This window comes from Lineus longissimus, chromosome 9, assembly GCF_910592395.1.
Source record: "Lineus longissimus chromosome 9, tnLinLong1.2, whole genome shotgun sequence".
NCBI classification, from domain to species: domain Eukaryota; kingdom Metazoa; phylum Nemertea; class Pilidiophora; order Heteronemertea; family Lineidae; genus Lineus; species Lineus longissimus.
In genome coordinates, this window is record NC_088316.1 from 11,072,560 (window position 1) to 11,093,939 (window position 21,380).

General features: G+C 43.8%; 1 protein-coding gene and 1 long non-coding RNA gene across 2 annotated transcripts in view; both read left to right on the forward strand.

Moving 5' to 3' along the window:
• LOC135493178 (uncharacterized) overlaps positions 1–9,974 on the forward strand; it is a 57,658-nt gene extending 47,684 nt beyond the window's left edge. The window contains exons 2-3 of the long non-coding RNA XR_010448206.1: positions 9,358–9,533; positions 9,709–9,974. This is a non-coding gene — a long non-coding RNA (uncharacterized LOC135493178). The remainder of the gene's footprint in view (positions 1–9,357; positions 9,534–9,708) is intronic.
• A 3,984-nt stretch (positions 9,975–13,958) lies between these two features.
• LOC135494044 (uncharacterized) lies at positions 13,959–14,930 on the forward strand. The gene has a single exon (XM_064781795.1). The coding sequence runs from the start codon at positions 13,959–13,961 to the stop codon at positions 14,928–14,930; it is 972 nt and encodes a 323-aa protein (XP_064637865.1).
• The last annotated feature ends 6,450 nt before the right edge of the window (positions 14,931–21,380 follow it).

Below are 21,380 nucleotides of genomic sequence, written 5' to 3' on the forward strand. Positions count from 1 at the left end.
AACCTCTTCTGGGGAAGGTGATGTGCGCCGGCAACTTTGCTCCAGCGGCTGCGATGCAGAGGGTGACGGTGTATCCCAGCTTCGTATTGGACCTGGATGATCGGACGTCTATGGTCTTCTCCCCCGTGGTGTTGGCCGTGTACATGGTTCTCATATCAAACAGGACAAAGGTTTGGTCCATGTTAAAGAAGAACCGCATCTGTATATCAAGACGATCGATGCTCCCAGTAACCGCATCTCGGAAGGTCTGGATCCTTGCAGCAGTATCAGCGGGGACGGTCGTGGTATTCTTGGACACGTGGCGTCTCTTCATCAAGCACTCCACCCAGCCTATGGATGCGTTGAAATCCCATAGCTGAGGGCGACAATGCTGAATCCCTTCTCTGACATCTTGGGCCAACTCATTCCACCAGCTTTGCCATACTACCAACGCCTTATCTTGAATGTCGAGAACGGAGACTGCGAGGCGACGCTCTCTCATCTGCTGCAGCCATTGGTAAAGCTGGTACTCAACCTGTGGCCATAACAGATCACGGGGCTCCATCACCGTCTTCTTCCGGCCATGCCCTTGTTCTTGCTTCTGCTCGAGGTCCTCGATATTACACCTTCTAAACGTCTCCCAGGGGATGTTATAGTGGGAGGCGAACTCTCTCATACTGCGTTCACCAGTGCCTCCTTCTGGTCTCTCAGTAGGCAAGTTTTTCTGTCACGGTGTAGCGCCGGCGTCGTTTTCTCAGCAGCTCTACAGCATCCATTGTCGCACAGGTTGTCTGCAATGTGGGTACCCTCAGTTGGGCTTCATTTATAGACCTGAGAAGCCCTAGAATTACACAAGAAAACCATAAATCCTAGAAACTTCGATTCTGTTTTCTCCCACGTAGGCCTAGGGAGTCTAAATCAAAAAAGAGGGTTGTAGAAAAACAGAGGATGAGCTCCTGGTTTTGCTTCGGAATTTCGTGACTACTATCATTGCCTGAATCTCACTTTGCTTTACTAATGCAAGCATTCGTAGATTTTCCTTCAGAGTTTCAATAGGGACTTTTTTTGTTTTGGGGGGTTTGGATCAATCTAAAAGGTGTTTCAGTTTTATGAGACAACCTGTATAAACGGTCGGCGAGTGGCCTTACCATTTACGTCATTCCACTTGCGCACTCATCGACCAGTAGGCCCACAACACTTCGAATCAATAGGGCTGCGGTAATAAGTGGTTTAGTGTAACCGTGACAGCTCGGCTGAGCCATCACAAGGGCCAGCGAAGTCGCTCATTGGTTACCTCTAGTGAATAGACTCGAGAGAAGAGGCCGGGCCTTGAATATCCCAAAGTGGTGTTATTTTCATGAAACTACAGTATATAGCTCTGTATAGGTATCCTTGGCAACAGCCAATAGAAACATCCTGTGCCATCCATGCCAGGCTCTGTTACGTAACCAGCCAAGAGATACCACGGGATAGATTTGTTGTTCGAGAGAATAGCCTTGGCTCTCATCGAGAAGAGACGTACTAAATAATATAAGGAGATATCAGTGTTGTCGAGATTGTTTTTGGAGCAGGAACCTGGAGGGCACCAGCCCATACATTACACAAGACAACACAGAGCCTACTTCCACTAGATGATGGAGATCTTCGACTAGATCCGTTCGACTAGATCCGCTGTTTAGTGTATTTTTTATGATTTTTGTGCAGATATTGTAATGAGGCTATCAGGGTTGTGTTGATTGAGATATTACACCGATTGACTGTCTGAAGTTGTACTTAAATTTGAAAACATGCAGTAGCGCCTGCAGCGGCAGCACCTGCAGTAGCACAAGCCTAACCATAGGTGTCACAAGCCTAATCATGGTGGCGCGAATGCAGAAAGAGAGAAGCAGACATCAAGAATGGCCCATTTGGCCTTGCCAACATTGAACGACAGAATCAGCATTTTGAGAGGGGAGTCACAACACTCCCGATCAACCCCATGTGGCTGTGGCTCCTACTAGAGATGTTGCTACTGTTCTTCAAAATCCATGTAATAGGAAACAGGGTGATCAATCTCATTTGTCTGATCAACAGTTTAAGTACCTCTCACGTTACCTACTGAACATATCGAACCGATTCATTTCAGGATTGGCAACGGTGAGTTTTTAGTTTCTATCAAGGCAATAATAGTAGATTTGACAATTTAGGGTAATAAATTTGAAGAGAATCTTACTGGTCCTGATTTGCTCATTGGTCAGAAATCATTGGCAAACTTGGGATGTATTCCTGATTGTGCCAACAACCGTCTTTTGGTCAAACCGTGTAGAGTTGAATTTAGTCCTGATGCTCACATTGTGGTAAAGCCTGGACAGACAAAAACCTTTCGTATACATGGCAAATTGCCAGGCGCGTCGATAAATTGTGATGTTGTTTTAGATGTATCAAAGCATTTGGCTAAGGTGAATCCTAGTCGCATGTTGACAAGATTGCGCCAGGGCAATGTAATAGTAACAGTTTCCAATACATCTGGAAAGCCCATACATTTTGGAAAACATCGTCCAGTGGCTTCATTGGATTTGGAAAATTTGGTCAATTTTGTTCAGCCTTTGCCATTCTCTGAGTGCCAGGATGCTACTACTTTGAACTCAACACAACAGACAGGTGGTTCTTCAGTCTCATTTAGCGATGGTCTTACTTCCGTACAGAAACAAAACTTGTTGAAATATCCGCATTTGACTCCAGATGACCGGAGGACAAAGCGCACAGAGTCTGACATCAGAAAGGATATTGACCTGAATCTGGCCCTGCTTGTGTCTTGTCCTTTAGTCAAAAAGGAGGAAGTGTACCAATTGCTGGAAAAGCATAAGAAGGCATTCAGCCTTCATGATTAATTGGGAAATTGTCCTGATTTTCAGGTTGATTTCGAATTGGATGATAACAAACCTTTCTATATCGACCCTACCCAGTACCTGAGACGAGTAAGAAGGTGATTGGTAGTGAATTACAAAAGGTTGTGAAACTTGGAATTCTTGCCAAAGGACACAAATCCTACACATCTCCGGTACTGATTTTGACACAGCCAAATGGTCAAACGAGGGCAGTATCTGATATGCGTGTTCTGAACTTCAGAGAACGGAAGTTTAACCACCCTTTCTTGCCTTTTACTCAGCTGATACAACGTCTTGGTCTTTTCAACCTAAGGTGTTCAGTGTTATAGATACAAAGAGTGCTTTCCACAGCTTGCCATTGACTGATAGGGAACAGAACTACCTTGGAATATGCTATTATCCAGGAGGTGAGAGTTACTAAGAAACTACCACAGGGGCTTACCATTTCACCTGCTGTTTGGCAGTAAAGGAATTCTGTATTGCTCAACACGATGACATAGTTCATGGTTCATAGCAAAACTGTCGCTCAACACAAAGAGCATCTCGGAAAAGTGCTAGCAGCTTTGGTGAAGCATCGGTGGGTACTCTCGACTTCAAAGTGTAAGTTGTTCAGAACCAAGTGTGTTTACCTTGGTCATATCATTCTAATTGATTCTACAGGAAAAGTGTCTTTTACACCAATGGGTGACAAATGTTCTGCAATTCGTGACATGCCAGTCCCTAGGACCCCAAGACAGATCAAACGCTTTATTGGAGCTGTAAATTTTCTTTGTGTAACTCCCTCGTTTACAAGAAATGTTGAAACCATCACATGATTTAACTAGGCGAAACGTTTGAGGGGACTGAGGTACACAAGGAGGCATTTGAAAATGTCTAGGACTTGTTGATAAAGCCTCCTGTCTTGATGGCTCCTCTGGAACAAGTAAGCGTTTACAACATGCAGCATTGATCTACTCAGTATCAGAACTTGAACTTTTTGGTTTGTTGATCAACATTTCTGCTCAGAAACATATTCTCAGGTCAGTAGTTTTGGAAGCTTTTATCGACCACTTTAGTCTTGTGCAGATATTAAAATCTAAGTCAGGACAAGCTACAACGCGTATGAAAAAGTTGTTGGAAAAGTTGTCGGAGTATTGTTTTACCATTGGTTACAAGAACGGCACAGATTTAATCTTAGCAGACTTTATGTCGCGCGCTCCTAGGGAGCATGATTCAGAATTATACCTGTTTTACTGTTTGCTGAAGAACAGCCTGAACTTGAGGTCAGTGTTTGTGGTATTCATGATGATATTTCACGTGAATGTTATGAATTTTACCAACCAGCTATCCAAAGAGAAAGGATTGTAACTAGATCTTATGCTAAATCCCATAGTATTCCAGTAGCCCCGCTGTTTCCCCAGGGTGCAAAAGCTATACGTGAAGCAAACAGGGCTCGAGCCCAGGTACAACCGCCTGCTCTTGCAAATCAGAATCCATTGCATGTGTGTGCTCCTGTATGGCATGATATATGTTGCAATATTCAATAAACATATTTTTCATGCAATGTTGATTTTTGTTCATTCATCGTTTTATTTTTGATGCAATGTTACACTTTTTTTCAAGCAATGTTCAAATTTTCATTCGATAATACGCATTCAAAGTTTCATATTTGATGCAATGTTTTCAATTTTCTTCATGCAATTACGATTAAATTTTCATGCAATATTTGGCAATTATTCATTCAATGTTGGCGCAACCTTTTTCTTTCAATAATCTGTGAAAATATTTATGCGAAAACTGCATTGTGGGTAATCTTAGAAACGAAAACGCTGATTGGCTAATCTCGTGTAGTGGAATAGGAGCGATATACTGTAATATATATGAGCTATATGTGTTTATTTATCAGTTAAACTAGTAATTAAGTCTTTAACTGATTGGATTCTGTTAGAAAATTCAGGTTTTGATGATGTTTACCTTGGTCATGTTGGTTGTCTGCTGAAGAGCAACCATCTTGGATAATGCAATGTGGTATTTGCCTAGCGACCTTAGCAACCAATCAGAAGCCAGTTTACAATATTATAATTAGATTGGTGATGTCATTACCCAAATATGGTATTTGTCAACAATCAAACATGTGGGTTTGTTGTGATTTGTGACTTGCGTCTTTTCAAGGATTCAGAGTCCAGGTGTGAAGAGAACAAGTTGTGTTTTTATCTAAGAGCTGTGTTCTTTCAGTTATTTTCATAAGGATTACAATACCACTAGCACATTGTACACAACTTTTTCCAGAGTCGTTTGATACGAGCTTGGATGGTTTGGTCTCATTCATATACAGCCATTGACACCATGTACAAAACAATGGAGCTTTTGGTACGTCTGTCTTATTCCCCGTCACGAGATTAGCCAATCAGCGTCCGCGTTTCTAATATTACCCACAATGCAGTTTTCGCATAAATATTTTCGCAAAATATTGAATGAAAAAGTTTCCGCCAACATTGAATGAATAATTGCCAAATATTACATGATCATTTTATGAAATTTAGAAATCGTTATTGCATAAAAAAGTGAAACATTGAATCGAATACGTAACATTGAATGATCAATTATCAGGGCAACTATCGAATGAAAATTTGAGCATTATTGCATGAAAAAAGTAAATTATTGCATCAAATATGAAATATTGAATGAACAATTATCGAGTAAACATTGCATAAAGAAATGTAACATTGCATCAAATATGAACACACATTGAATGGAAATTTTAACATTGCATAAAAAAGTGTAACATTGCATCAAAAATGAAACGATGAATGAACAAAAATCAATATTGCATGAAAAATATTTTTATTGAATATTGCAACATATATCATGCCATACTCCTGCTACTACAGTGGTTAGACATGAAAATATTGGTCATTATGACCCACCTCAGACTGTAGTGCAAAATTGGAAAATTAAACGAGACTTACCTGTGTAAGTTGAAGTGTGATTGTAATTCTATCGAACTATCAATCACGAATAGGGATCACGTGAGATGCGTGCAGCATATCAGCAGTCAGTCTTTAACGCTACGGAGGCCTTAGGAATCGAAAGGGATCACGGGAAGGGATATAACGCAAATCAAACCACAATACATCACCGTAATGCTCAAAGGCCGCACTTGCTTTCTGGCCAAAAAAGGTTCAGAATTGTCTTCCCAACGTTGTCACCAGAACCCCGCAGGTTCTCTATCATATGTAAATACGCCTTCAAGTGCGTAACAATGCACAAGCTACTATCATTAAATGCAAGAAACTCTAATGCATTCAAATGTTTCCCAGGTCTTGATTGTTTGAGGAGAGAGTCTTAATAAAAGACACACTTGTCATCAATAATCAGTATTCCACTTATCTTTAACTGGTGCAAAGTTTGAACTCTTTGCCCTGATAGGAAAGCTGCCAGGCACACGGTCCTCAAAGTCAACTCCTTGAGACTGGTTCCATGCAGTACCTGACCTGTTGACCTAAGATACGATAATAGGATATCAACATCCCAAGTGGCGATATATCGAGGTAGACTCGGCTGTAGATTGAAGACTCCTCTCATAAACCGACATATTAGCTTATGTTTATCACATGGTCTGCCATCCAGCATTATCACTGATGACAAGGCCGACCTGGCGGTGGCGCTATATCCGGCACCTGCTTTGAACAATCCAGTGAGAAATTGCAGCAGGTCACGAGGTGTCGGTTTCGATAGGAAGAGTCCATGACTCTGGCCATTTTTTGAGATAAACAATATAACCAACTGTTTAATGGTTCCTGGCCTCCAACCAGCAGTCATGATTTCGATTGTTTCTGTGTCCACGTCATATTCCTTTAGTGATTGATGAACGTACTTGGAATGTTCGTTAAACTTTACGTCTTCCTGCCTGATACCAGACAAGCCAGCAGGTCCAGCTTCTGATATAGAGGGTATTTCTTCCGTGGATGCGACGGCAAGACCAGAATTTCCACTCTCCTCTTGATGACCTTTGGGCTCCGAGTGCACAAGCTCTTTAGATCAGGACTAGTAAAGTTACCCGTGGTATGGCTTAAGCCACAACCACATTAACAATTTTTCTTCAGCAAGATATGACAACACCAGATGTCGGGTGGAGCTACTTGGAGAACTAAACTTGCTGTGTCGTCCAGACTAAACATGAATTCTCCACAACACTTCCTAAAGATTCAGTGGGAAAGAGAGTCCAGATCAAAATTACTCGTTTACTGGCCTCTCTTTAGCAAGGAGGGCGCTAAAGGTTGGGTTACAGCATATTTCGAGGGCCTGTTTTATACACCAAACCTAAAATGCAAACGCCATAAAAAATTCCAACTTGTACAAAAATAGCCCCAAATTAATTTACAATATAGACCTAGGTCAAGGTTTTACATTACAACCCACCCAGAATGTAGAAATGCTTGTTTTCCCCTCAATGCTGTTGAAAACACTGGTTAGAAAGTGGATGGTGCTGCACCTGGAGTGACAACATGTTGCTTGAAAATAGAACAGGCAGCTCAGACAACAACACTGCTGGAAAGTATCAAATTACTTGAATAAGAAAAGTTGTTGAGTTGACCAAAAACAGGTGCAAAACTCGCCGGACAACATGGACAACTCGCCATTGACACTTTGCAAATTGACTGTTCTTCACTGGTCTGTCACTTTGTTCGCTGATGACGTCATCAACACATTTTGGTTCCCGAAGTCTCCAACAGATGGCAGGGCGAAAGTTGCAAATTGACTGCTCTTCACTGGTCTGTCACTTTGTTCGCTACTGATGACGTCATCAACACGAAACGGTCAACTTCGGCAATGTCCGGCAATTTCCGTGAGTTTTAGATCAGACAAAATTCCTGAATAAAATCGCTAAAAAGTCCACATTCCCGGCAAATGTTTAGACTGAGAATCGATCATTTTGTGAACGGAAAGGTAGTGAAAGGTTAGCTGAAGTTTCAAAGAGACGGTGCGCAAGGTTGCCGTGATTTCCTTGGAAGTCTATAGATTTAGTAGTGTAGATACCACGGCTGCGTGGGCCAGTTTGGCGCAATGATGATACCAGTAGCCTTCTCGAAACGTATATTCTGCAGACACCTCGCCAGAATGCTGGAAGGGGAAAAGGGGTAGAAACTTAGATTTGACCAATCAAGGCACATGGCATAAATGGCCCAAGACCCAGGATCTGGCTCCCAGGCTACATATCTCTGTGTTTGAGCATTCAACCTAGTGGCAAAATGGTCGATTTCGACATTGAACTCAAACAAACTGCAAAGCTATCAAATACATTACGATTCAGCATCCATTCGTGGTTTCTTTGAAATGCTGACTTCTTAATTCTACTTCCACATCTTTTACCCCAGCAACGCGCTGGGATGATAACCAGATATTTCTTTCCATGGTCCATTCCCACGAGTCATGCGCTATTACACTGCAGTGACTTTGAGCCATCCATCTCACGAATACAACAGACTGCAGTGTTGTTATTGACAATGAGTCTGACATGTATATTATTTTCATTGGGACACAATGCCCTCAGGCCAAGGAAAGCGCCTAGCAAATCCAGGCAGTTGATGTGAAGATTACACTCATACGGTGTCCATTTCCCGCCACCAGATAAATGACGCTTTTCGTCATTGTAACCATAACCTAACCCAGAAACCCAAATCAGGCTGGTCATGAGAAATAGGATTTTTGGCATCTTGGCTGTTTCTTATCCACAATCTTATTTCTGTCCTGGAACCTACAGTCAGTTAAGTTGTTTGGGCTGTAGTCACCGCAGTGTGATTTCAAAGCCTGGCACGTATTGTCTTCTAGCTGCCTTTAAAACAGTGGCCCATACATGACACCTGAGAAGCTAGACACCAATGTTCCAATTACTTCAGCCAGCATCCTAATTGTTTCGATTACTTTTGCAACAGATCTTGACACATGTTTGCCAATCTGTCTTTCTTGTGACAGCGAGATAGTCATACTGATGGAGTCAGAAATAAAACCTATAAAGTCAAGTTAATTATGCCACCGAAGTTGAAGTTTCGTTTTTCTGCAGAGCAGGATGTGGTCCTGCTGAGAAAAGTGGTGGCCGTAAATCCGTTTCAGTACGAGCCAAAAAATCAACGTAATCAATGAGAAGTTTTTGCCGTGACTTTGAATGCTGCCGATAAAGGATTTCGAGTAAATAACCGACTTTGCAGGGAGCATACTGATTTGATGGTGGCAAAGTTAAAAAAAGATGACTGGGCGAGTTGAAAGGGGAAATTACTAGCTACTAAGTAGTGAATTGTAACTTCTTTCTCCTCCTCACTTGGAAATTTTTCTCTCAGTTTAACAACAAAAAACCCACCAAAGACGACAATCCACCAAATTTCATATCATAGTCGAGACCTACCTACCTCTCTAACTGTAATGCCGTCAAGTTATCAACCTCTGCGGATTCCCTTTCTTCGCGTGAAGGATTGGCGCTGCGGGTCCTACTACTCGGTTATGAAATAATATTTTCCATTTGTGTTTCTCTCAGGTCTGGAGTCGAACATGAATTCGGGGAAAAAGAACAACTTCTCTCGGAAATACTTGACCTTCGTGACGAAGCTGATAGGAATCAAAAGCAGAAAAAACAGGCGAAAGGGGATGAAGAAGCGAAGGCCAAGGAACTGCGGAAGAAAGCGATGGAAACTCTGTCAGCCCCAGTAGAAGGTTAGTGTATACATTCTAAAGATCATAGGTGGGATCGCTCTGTCTCTCACCATCTTGATGGTTATAAAGAAAGGTCGCGATGTCTGTTTTGGCCAAATTAAGTTTCAATTTGACTGGTCCTTACTGGCTACTACGTGTCCCTTAAAAAATAATTTCAGGTAAATTACAATTTCAGGTCAAGAAGATGGTGAAAGTGTGGCTAAGCGGAGTAGGACCACGAACAGCAAGGCGCTGGACTTTTTGGCCGACAAATCTAAGCAAGACCAAGGGCTGCAGCGGGAGGAGATTGAGTTGAAGAAAAAAACAACTAGAACTGGATACTGCTCGATTTGACTTGGAGAAGGATGAAAGGAGGCTGAGGCTTGAGAGTGAAAGAGAAGAGAAGAAGTTTTTGTTCGGCATGATGAAGAGGTTTATGGCGAAATGATCCGGGCCATGATTTTCTAATCATCGAATCAATGAACACTAACTTGAACAAGAACGATGGCGGTTCTCATTGCATAGATGATATACGACAACATGTTGTTTTAGGCCTCTTTTTATTTCCGACATATACTTCCTGATATAGATGTACATCAAATACCTGAAATGAGTAGACTACAATGTTTTACCACACAATTTGTATGTTTACATTTTGTTAACTTTCACCCGTCCACAGTTTAACTTAGGCGGTTAGTTTTTACAGTGAAGTTTTATTTGTCAACTGTTTTGATCAAATTAACTGAAAAATAAAGTCAAGTCGAAGTTAACTGATTCGTTACCATAGTTACGTTGTTTCTACAACTGGAACGTCCATTCAATTAAGTTGCAGATACTGCTGAAGAGTTGGGGGCTGAAGTCCAAAAAAACTCCCCGTTTGACTTCCATATAAACAGGTGTGGCAGTTAGAGAGGATCGCAGCAACTATATAACATTTGGCGACTGGCTGGAGGTACAACTTTTGATTTTTTTTAAAGTCCAGAAATGCGAAATTCGAAATGACCTTCCCAAATGTCCATTCCACAGAGACTCGGAGCCGGGACATCATCCTGTTAAATTCGGCCTCCTGGGGCCACCGCATAGAAACTCCGCTAGTGACTATCGGTGTAGGTCGACAGTGAACGGAGCCTCAGCGGTGGTTCTATGCGGGCATTCGTCGATAGAGAGCGCATCGAAACTCCGTCAGCTGGCGGCCCGCTACCAGTCCCGATAAGGGGCCGCATAGAAACTCCACTAGACAGTCGATAACGCTATCGACAGGCATATTTGCTGGAGGAACTCGGAGCACCTCTAGTGAGGCCGCTAGTGATTGTGCAGGGCCATTGGAAATGGAGACAATGTGGAACAAACAAGAAATTTTCGGCAAAGAATTAATCCATTTGAGGATTTCGATGACGATAACTTTTTCAGAAAATATAGGTTCCCGAAGCCTATATTTACTGAACTGCTGGATATTCTCGAGCCGGTCCTTGAGCGAAATACACACAGGTACTAACAATAACTTCTATCCATGCATTAATTAGTATGATTACATGGAAGTGATGTTCAACCATCATGCATGTCGGCCTATGCTGTAAAAACCACAAAATTAATTTGTATTACAATACAGTCCCCCTTTTAATGTAGGCCTAGTTGATTAAGAATTGCATCTTTACTGCTATATCATTCCAGGTCCCACGCGCTTCAGCTATGTACTGCCGTCCGATACTTCGCCCAAGGAGGGTTCCTGCCAATGGTAGGGGATGTGCACGGTATCGGTCCAAGAGTAACAAGCAAGTGCATTCACACCGTAGCTCAAGCCATTTGTGATCGTATGGACCGATTCATCCGATGGCCAACAGTCGACGAAATAGGAATAGCTAAGAGGCAATTCTATGAAAGATTTCAATTCCCGTGCATAGTCGGCCTCATCGATGGTAGCCAAGTACCTATTCAAGGTCCATTTCCACCTGCCAATGAAGCCGTGTACATTTGTAGGAAAGGATTCCACTCAATCAATGTTCAAATTGTTTGTGATATGAACTTGAATATCATTGATTTAGACGCAAGATGGCCCGGGTCAACCCACGACTCCTTCATTCTTCGCAATTCCCACATATGGGACATGTTCGAACAAGGGCGGGTTATTCCAAATACCTGGCTCCTCGGCGATAGTGGATATCCGCAGAAACCATGGCTCATGACACCATACCAGAATCCAGCAAATGATGCGCAGGAACGATATAACACGCAGCACAAGCACATTCGCTCCATCGTTGAACGGTGTAATGGGGTGTGGAAGATGAGATGGAGATGCCTTACCAAACCAAACATGTTTCAGCCGGCAAAAGCGTCGAAAATTATAGCAGCATGCGGTGCACTGCATAATTTTGCTGTTGCACATGGAATTCCCATAGGTGAAGAAATTGACGAGGATCTCATCAATCAGCAGCATGACGTCCCGAATCATGATCCGGAACCCAACGTTGGGAATGATGGTGCTCGTGCACGTGAGGATCTTGTTCGCCGAGTTTTCACCCGCAGACAATAAACTGTTTTAATGGTAAGGGGCCATTCACAATTTTCAACATTTTCACACACATACACGGTGTGGAATACTTTTCCAGCCCCCCCCCCCCCGCCCCCTAAAAGAAACATTTTGACTGGCATATAAACATTTTATGAAGTGAACATTCGGAGCTTATTTACCCCCTCCCCTAAAGTGTACCACTTGACTTGTATGCTTGTGAACATTTTGACATTTGTGAACGGTCCCTACTTATTAAATAAGGTAACAACGGGAATATTTCAATATGCCTCATTTTAAACTTCTACAGCTTTTCTTATTAGGCATAACCGGGCTAATCAAATGAAGCAAATGGCTTCCAAATGTTGGTGCCACTAGCACTCGGCGCAGGAACTGGGTCAGTGAATGTACCGGTTTCTGGAGACTGGTTCGGCGTGAAATGACGCCTTAGCTTTTCCTGGTAGTACCACATTTTCAGATGGTACATATCTTCCTGTATGTTTAGCTTCTTTTTCTCTACCTCTAACTTTTCCTTTTCAATCTCAAGCATCTTCTCATAGTATTGCGAAGAAGACATTCCTTCCGTGCCCGAAGAAACTTTTGCTTTTTTTGGCATAGGCCGGGGCGTATCAGATCGAGAAGCTGGCGTGTCGGATCGAACCGATGACCTGTCTGATGGAGCATCTGCTGGCGTATCCGGTCGACTACGTGATTCATCCGCTGTACTGCTCATTGCAACCTGTCGGAATCCGGGCGTGAGGGCAGGCGCAGACTGAGCAAACGCAGCAGAGTTCGATGTAACACCGCCTGGGATTCCTGAAGCGAGAAAAGTGTATGCAGAAGTAGGCCTATTGCCACACTGGGAAGTGATACCCAGCATCTTTTATTACATTTTTTGTTATCTAAAAATCCATGAGTGAAGTACACTCGGATCATATCCCTTTAAACATTTTGCATTTAGTGTATTTTGTGTGGATAAGTCAAAGACATTATATAATCAGAATATTAAAAGGTGCTGAATTGGCTTAAACAAATCACATTAGTTTTCAGACGTCCTTTCAAAATTACCGGTTGTGACACTTCGTGCTTGGTCTGATTCTACTGTAACGTTAGACTGGATCCGGGGAAACCCAAATCGGTGGAAAACATTCGTGGCCAATAGGGTTAGCGAAGTGCAAAGCTTGATGAATCCGTCACAGTGGAGATTTTGTCCTGGTATTGAAAACCCCAGTGATTGTGCATCGCGCGGTATCATGCCTAGTGTTCTGATTGAGCATAAACTGTGGTGGAATGGTCCTGAGTGGTTGTCAGAAACTGCAGATAACTGGCCTGCTCCGCACCGATTGCAGGGCACAGACATGGCAGAGGAAACATCGATTGAACTGAGAAAAGGACGCATTTGTAATGTGGCTGAGAAAAATGGGACAAAAGAAATGGACTTATTCCCATATTCCTCATTGTCTCAAATAGTACGTGTTTCCGCTTGGTGCTTCAGATGGTTAAACAACCACATGTCACAAACCCCGAACAAAGGCCACTTGAGTTGTAGTGAAATAGACAATGCATTGACGTATTGGATTAAGGTGGCTCAGAGAGACAGTTTTGAGAATGAAATTGCTCAATTGAAGAACAAGGAGGAACTCTCTAACAAGAGCACCTTGTTACCCTTGTGCCCGTTCTTAGATAACAATGGTGTGCTACGAGTGGGTGGACGCCTAGGACTTTCTAAACTGCCCTACTCGAGGAGACACCAGATCTTGCTTCCAAGAAAGCATAGGCTAACTGAATTGACCATGCATTCCGAACATAAACGAAATCTACATGCGGGACCTCAGTTACTTGTTGCCGTTTTACAACAGCGGTATTGGATAATAGGTGCACGGGACTTAGTCAGAAACTGTGTTCAAAAGTGTGTGATCTGTCGTCGCCATAGAGCAAAAATGACTAGTCAGCTGATGGGCTCTTTGCCAACAGTTCGAACGACACCCGCTAAACCGTTTACGAACACTGGTGTCGATTATGCTGGACCTTTGCTGATAAAACATAAGGCTCGCTCACCAGGAGAAAAGTGTTATGTCGCATTGTTCATCTGTTTCACAGTGAAAGCGATTCATCTTGAACTTGTTAGTAGTGCATCGACTGAAGCTTTCTTGGCTGCACTCCGTAGATTCATAGCGAGGCGTGGAAAACCAAGGAATATGTTCAGTGACAATGGCAGTAATTTTCTGGGTGCACAAAAGGAACTTAAACGGTTGCTTAAGTCCAAGGATCACAATGCGAGAGTTGCGAATAGTTTGTCATCAGACAATATCGAGTGGCACTTCAGCCCCGCTGGGGCCCCACACTTTGGAGGTCTGTGGGAAGCGGGGGTAAAAAGTGTCAAACAGCATTTGAAAAGAACTATAGGAGGCATGAGCCTAACATTTGAAGAACTGAACACTGTTCTGGTGCAGATTGAAGCGCGTTTGAACTCGCGACCATTGTGCCCATTGTCTACTGATCCCTCGGACTTTCAAGCTCTCACACCGGGTCATTTCTTAGTAGGTACGGAACTTAACGCTTTACCAGAAATTGATCTGACGGATGTAAAGGTTAACCGCCTGAATAGATGGCAGCATGTACAGTCCTTGTACCAACTGTTCTGGAAGCGTTGGTCGCTGGAATATATTGCTAGGTTACAGAACAGGCCGAAATGGACAAAGGTTCAACGCAATCTTGAAATTGACGATTTAGTGATTATTCGCGAAGACAATTTGCCACCGTTGAAATGGTTGATGGCTCGTGTGGTCGAGTTACATCCCGGAGAGGATGGACTGGTGCGCGTTGCGACGTTGAAAACGGTTAACGGTGTAGTTAAGCATCCAATTAGAAAACTAGCAATGTTACTAAGTAGCCAGGCTGACACATGTTGATTGAGTTGAAAGGCTGGCGGCATTCAAGGCTGGCGGTATGTTTGGGTGTGAAATAGACAGTTTAGTAAACGCCTATTATGGACCCTATTGACATGAGTGATCGAATCTATTTACAGACTTTTATTATGATGTAATTTTTAACCTACGTGTTGTATTGTGTAAATGTTATGTTTTTTAGTCTGGAATATACAGTCCTCAAGGAAGGAAGTGCGTGTTCTGAGTGAGTTCTTCATGATGAGATCGAAATGATACCGAACGAATAAACAGATATATTCCCGCATTTTTTTGCGAAATACGCGTGCAATAAAGTATTAACGAAGCTATGGGTATACCGTTTCGCGTGTCTAGCATTAAACAAAGTGGGTATGGTTTTGCATTTCGACATTCCTTACCTGTAACCTGTTCTGGCTGAAGACAATGAAATATCATCCTTTCCTGTTCTGTCAGTATATCGATATCTTCCTACTGCAACGCTGGACATTCTCCTCCTCCCGTTTTGCCCATCTCCGCTGCACGTTGCCGATGTCTTTTCGCCACCTTCCCTTTTACGTCGCGTTTCAATTTCCCCCATTTGTCAATGATGCTGTCCCAGGATCTTTCCGTCGGGCTAACCGCATTCACTGCGCTAATGATTTCTTCTTTTATTTTGTTTTTGTCTTTTTTGGACAATTCACTCGAGAAAGAGGCATCCAACTTTTCGTGATGCTTCGAAAATAAGCGGATGATAGTTTGCTTTTCTTCAACGCTGTAGTCGACAGCTCTCGCTCTCTTCGTTTTAGTCTTCGAATGCTCTGCCATTTTTCGCCTTTACCATGTGAATAACACTAGGCCTACACCCAGAGCATGCTCCGCACAAAACAGTTAACTCTTCACTGTCTCCATTTTCCGCTTACACAGTGGACAGTTCACAGTTGGCCAGATGCTTTCGCCGTCTATTATCCGCTTCTTGAACTAACAATGAGCGGGCCCATACGTGAGACAAAAAGTTACCAGATTGTGACTCGTGGCTGTGAATGATAGGACCCTGACCCCTGATCACTGCCAAACTTTATATGTGAGACAAAAAGTTACCTGATTGTGACTTACGGCTGGGAATGATGGGACCCCGACCCATGACCACTGCCAATCTTTATATGTGAGACAAAAAGTTACCAGATTGTGACTCGTGGCTGTGAATGATAGGACCCCGACCCATGATCACTGCCAAATGTCATACGTGAGACAGAAAGTTACCAGATTGTGACTCGCGGATGGGAATGATAGGACCCATGACCCATAATCATTGCCAAAATTCATACTTGAGACAAAAATTTACCAGATTGTGACTGGCGGCTGGGAATGACAGGACCTAACCGCCCCAACCCCTCATACTCCTGGCACATAGGGGAAAAAGGTCTCTTATTGTGACATGTTGTTGGAAATGATACCGCCTGTAGCCGCCCATCCTCACTGCTAAAATGAAATAAAAGAGTCAAAATTTCAAGTTCAAATTGTCTATTCGGCTACAGTCAAAAACTATATATAGAACAAATTAAAAACACGTGGTCATTCAACGATATTCCAGATTATCATACCTCATTAGTATGTGAGCCAATCACGTCGCGTCATTCACGACAACGTGCCATGCGATAATTTTGACTATTCCACGGCATTATTCCACGGCTGACGTCATCGATGACGCGATATTGCAAATGGCGGCCATTAAGATTTCGACGAAATCGGCGATAAAAAACAGCATATTTACGGCATTTTAAGTCAGGAAGTTGCACAGTGATACTGTCAGGGTCTTGAATTACACCCACAAAGTAGGTAGGTTGCATTGGGTGGGACTGTTACATCCACGAACAGAAAGTACAAGGCATTCAAGTTGGGCCTGGACTCGCTTCAAACAAACATCGTCTGCTAATGTAAACACACACTGTCTACAGTACATAATGTACACGTCTTGGCTCCATACATGATTTGCGTATCCGCCGATTAACAAGCATGGCGTAAATGTCCCCCGTCGCCATATGGGCATGGGTACTCAATGACACTGTCGAAAATGTGTTACCAGAATCTCTTGTTCTTGAAATCATAGAGCACAATGCGATTTTCATGATTTTCAGAAAGCGCCCCCTATGGGCTAGAAAAATGGTTGAAACTAAAAACTCACGTGATATACTGTGTACCTTTGTTAGCTTATTCTACCATAAAAATTTGGTAAAGATCGGATGAATATTAAGCGAGTTCTAACACTTTATGTGTTTTTGGTTTTGGCCCCCTGGTGGCCAAGTCGAGAATCAAACTCGGCCGATTTTACATCGCGACACACCTTTGGCCTGTCCTCTATCAGCACACCAAATTTCAAGCCAAAATATTTTGTCGTTCAGAAGTTACAGAGCGGAAGGGGATTTTCATGATTTTCAGAAAGCGCCCCCTATGGGCCAGAAAATGGCTGAAACTAAAAACTCGGGTGATATATCGTGTACCTTTGCTAGCTTAGTCTACCATAAAAATTTGGTAAAGATCGGATGAATATTAAGCGAGTTCTAACACTTTATGTGTTTTTGGTTTTGGCCCCCTGGTGGCCAAGTCGAGAATCAAACTCGGCCGATTTTACATCGCGACACACCTTTGGCCCGCCTTCTATCAGCACACCAAATTTCAATCCAAAATATTGTGTCGTTCAGAAGTTACAGAGCGGAAGGGAACACTAGCGGCGAGCGGCGAGCACCGAGCGGCGAGCGGCGAGCGGCGAGCGGCACTGCAGACGGACGGGTGCGACACACCTTTGGCCCGCCCTCTATCAGCACACCAAATTTCGAACACAAATATTTTGTCGTTCAGAAGTTACAGAGCGGAAGGGGATTTTCATGATTTTCAGAAAGCGCCCCCTATGGGCTAGAAAAATGGTTGAAACTAAAAACTCACGTGATATACTGTGTACCTTTGTTAGCTTATTCTACCATAAAAATTTGGTAAAGATCGGATGAATATTAAGCGAGTTGTAACACTTTATGTGTTTTTGGTTTTGGCCCCCTGGTGGCCAAGTCGAGAATCAAACTCGGCCAATTTTACATCGCGACACACCTTTGGCCCGCCCTCTATCAGCACACCAAATTTCAATCCAAAATATTGTGTCGTTCAGAAGTTACAGAGCGGAAGGGAACACTAGCGGCGAGCGGCGAGCACCGAGCGGCGAGCGGCGAGCGGCGAGCGGCACTGCAGACGGACGGGCGCGACACACCTTTGGCCCGCCCTCTATAAGCACACCAAATTTCGAACACAAATATTTTGTCGTTCAGAAGTTACAGAGCGGAAGGGGATTTTCATGATTTTCAGAAAGCGCCCCCTATGGGCTAGAAAAATGGTTGAAACTAAAAACTCACGTGATATACTGTGTACCTTTGTTAGCTTATTCTACCATAAAAATTTGGTAAAGATCGGATGAATATTAAGCGAGTTCTAACACTTTATGTGTTTTTGGTTTTGGCCCCCTGGTGGCCAAGTCGAGAATCAAACTCGGCCGATTTTACATCGCGACACACCTTTGGCCTGTCCTCTATCAGCACACCAAATTTCAAGCCAAAATATTTTGTCGTTCAGAAGTTACAGAGCGGAAGGGGATTTTCATGATTTTCAGAAAGCGCCCCCTATGGGCCAGAAAATGGCTGAAACTAAAAACTCGGGTGATATATCGTGTACCTTTGCTAGCTTAGTCTACCATAAAAATTTGGTAAAGATCGGATGAATATTAAGCGAGTTCTAACACTTTATGTGTTTTTGGTTTTGGCCCCCTGGTGGCCAAGTCGAGAATCAAACTCGGCCGATTTTACATCGCGACACACCTTTGGCCCGCCCTCTATCAGCACACCAAATTTCAATCCAAAATATTGTGTCGTTCAGAAGTTACAGAGCGGAAGGGAACACTAGCGGCGAGCGGCGAGCACCGAGCGGCGAGCGGCGAGCGGCGAGCGGCACTGCAGACGGACGGGCGCGACACACCTTTGGCCCGCCCTCTATCAGCACACCAAATTTCGAACACAAATATTTTGTCGTTCAGAAGTTACAGAGCGGAAGGGGATTTTCATGATTTTCAGAAAGCGCCCCCTATGGGCTAGAAAATGGTTGAAACTAAAAACTCACGTGATATACTGTGTACCTTTGTTAGCTTATTCTACCATAATAATTTGGTAAAGATCGGATGAATATTAAGCGAGTTCTAACACTTTATGTGTTTTTGGTTTTGGCCCCCTGGTGGCCAAGTCGAGAATCAAACTCGGCCGATTTTACATCGCGACACACCTTTGGCCCGCCCTCTATCAGCACACCAAATTTCAATCCAAAATATTGTGTCGTTCAGAAGTTACAGAGCGGAAGGGAACACTAGCGGCGAGCGGCGAGCACCGAGCGGCGAGCGGCGAGCGGCGAGCGGCACTGCAGACGGACGGGCGCGACACACCTTTGGCCCGCCCTCTATCAGCACACCAAATTTCGAACACAAATATTTTGTCGTTCAGAAGTTACAGAGCGGAAGGGGATTTTCATGATTTTCAGAAAGCGCCCCCTATGGGCTAGAAAAATGGTTGAAACTAAAAACTCACGTGATATACTGTGTACCTTTGTTAGCTTATTCTACCATAAAAATTTGGTAAAGATCGGATGAATATTAAGCGAGTTCTAACACTTTATGTGTTTTTGGTTTTGGCCCCCTGGTGGCCAAGTCGAGAATCAAACTCGGCCGATTTTACATCGCGACACACCTTTGGCCTGTCTTCTATCAGCACACCAAATTTCAAGCCAAAATATTTTGTCGTTCAGAAGTTACAGAGCGGAAGGGGATTTTCATGATTTTCAGAAAGCGCCCCCTATGGGCCAGAAAATGGCTGAAACTAAAAACTCGGGTGATATATCGTGTACCTTTGCTAGCTTAGTCTACCATAAAAATTTGGTAAAGATCGGATGAATATTAAGCGAGTTCTAACACTTTATGTGTTTTTGGTTTTGGCCCCCTGGTGGCCAAGTCGAGAATCAAACTCGGCCGATTTTACATCGCGACACACTTTTGGCCCGCCCTCTATCAGCACACCAAATTTCAATCCAAAATATTGTGTCGTTCAGAAGTTACAGAGCGGAAGGGAACACTAGCGGCGAGCGGCGAGCACCGAGCGGCGAGCGGCGAGCGGCACTGCAGACGGACGGGCGGTATTTCCATATCCCCCTCCGAGGGCTCCGGGGGACAAAAATCACTTTGACAGTGGTTTGGGTCGCTGTGCAAAACCTGCTGGGCCGATTTCTTCAAGGTTTGGTTTAAAGTATGAGGTATGATAAAATGACATGCAATATTTATATAATATTCAATGGTATTCTTCGTTGCGCAGAGAATGTGCGCAAAAGCAAACACACAGTAGAATGTTCACTGTTTAATGCGATATCGACAACAGTGAAATGCTCTACTGTTGTATAGTAGAGAGTACGTTGCTACACCGCATGCACATAGCGAAATTGAAATCCGCGACCTATTACCGGACCTATTACGAAAATGCAGACAAGAGAAATGAAAAAATAACGCGTGAAATGCATGTGGGGCCCACGACGGCAGCCCGATACGCAAACTTCCGACAGCTTGTCGGCAGACTTCACTAGCGGGGTCCTATCGACGCTTCTATGCGGCCTCCAGAATTACCCCGCCACGGTATCGGCCGACAAGGTCCCGCTAGTGACCAGCGGGCCGTTCACTAGCGGAGTTTCTATGCGGCCGGCCCTGGTCGTTCAGTGCAGCTCCTCCGAACGGCTTCAACAGATAGGGGCGAATCGGGTAGGCTGGATCCAGGAGTTTGACGATCCAAAGCCTCGAGCTGGTCAAGCAGCCCACTCATTCTCAGCATTGCGGCATCATGACGCCGGCCCTCTACGGGACCATACATGTTCGCAATCATCCCGTTCGGGGCGGAGACGGACTGAAACTTGTAGCAGTGCTGTCTTTTGTGGCCACTGTACATTTGCCGTTGATTTCGAATTGGCCGACAGATGGCGCGCGCAATTCCGTCAATAAACCCCAGCAGTTTTCTAGGGGGGCACCCTTGTCTCGTATTGCGTCGGCGAACTCCCGTAGCCTTGGCGGAGCCAACCAGTCCTGGTGAAAATCATCCAGTAGATTGGGCATGCTGATCATAAATGAGATCAAGCATTCTATCAACAATGTATGACACCTCACATGGTGTCTTCCAGTGGTCGATTGAGATATCGATCAACCGATTCGGGTAGGCAAGCCGTCTCAACAGCACATGTAACGCATCTAAACAATGAACTGAAGTTCCATTTCGGCACGTCACCATTTCTGGGATATGGAGGGCCAAGCACAACCGCTCCACATCCTGCCTGCCATCCTGTCTCGTCATCAAGGTCCTGCAGCAACACGCCGAACCGACTTGGTTTCTCTCTTTCATCATCAAGCAAAATGATTAA

Coding starts and splice junctions, on each gene's coding strand:
- LOC135494044 (XM_064781795.1), top strand. CDS start 13,959: ATGACTAGTCAGCTGATGGGCTCTTTGCCAACAGTTCGAACGACACCC.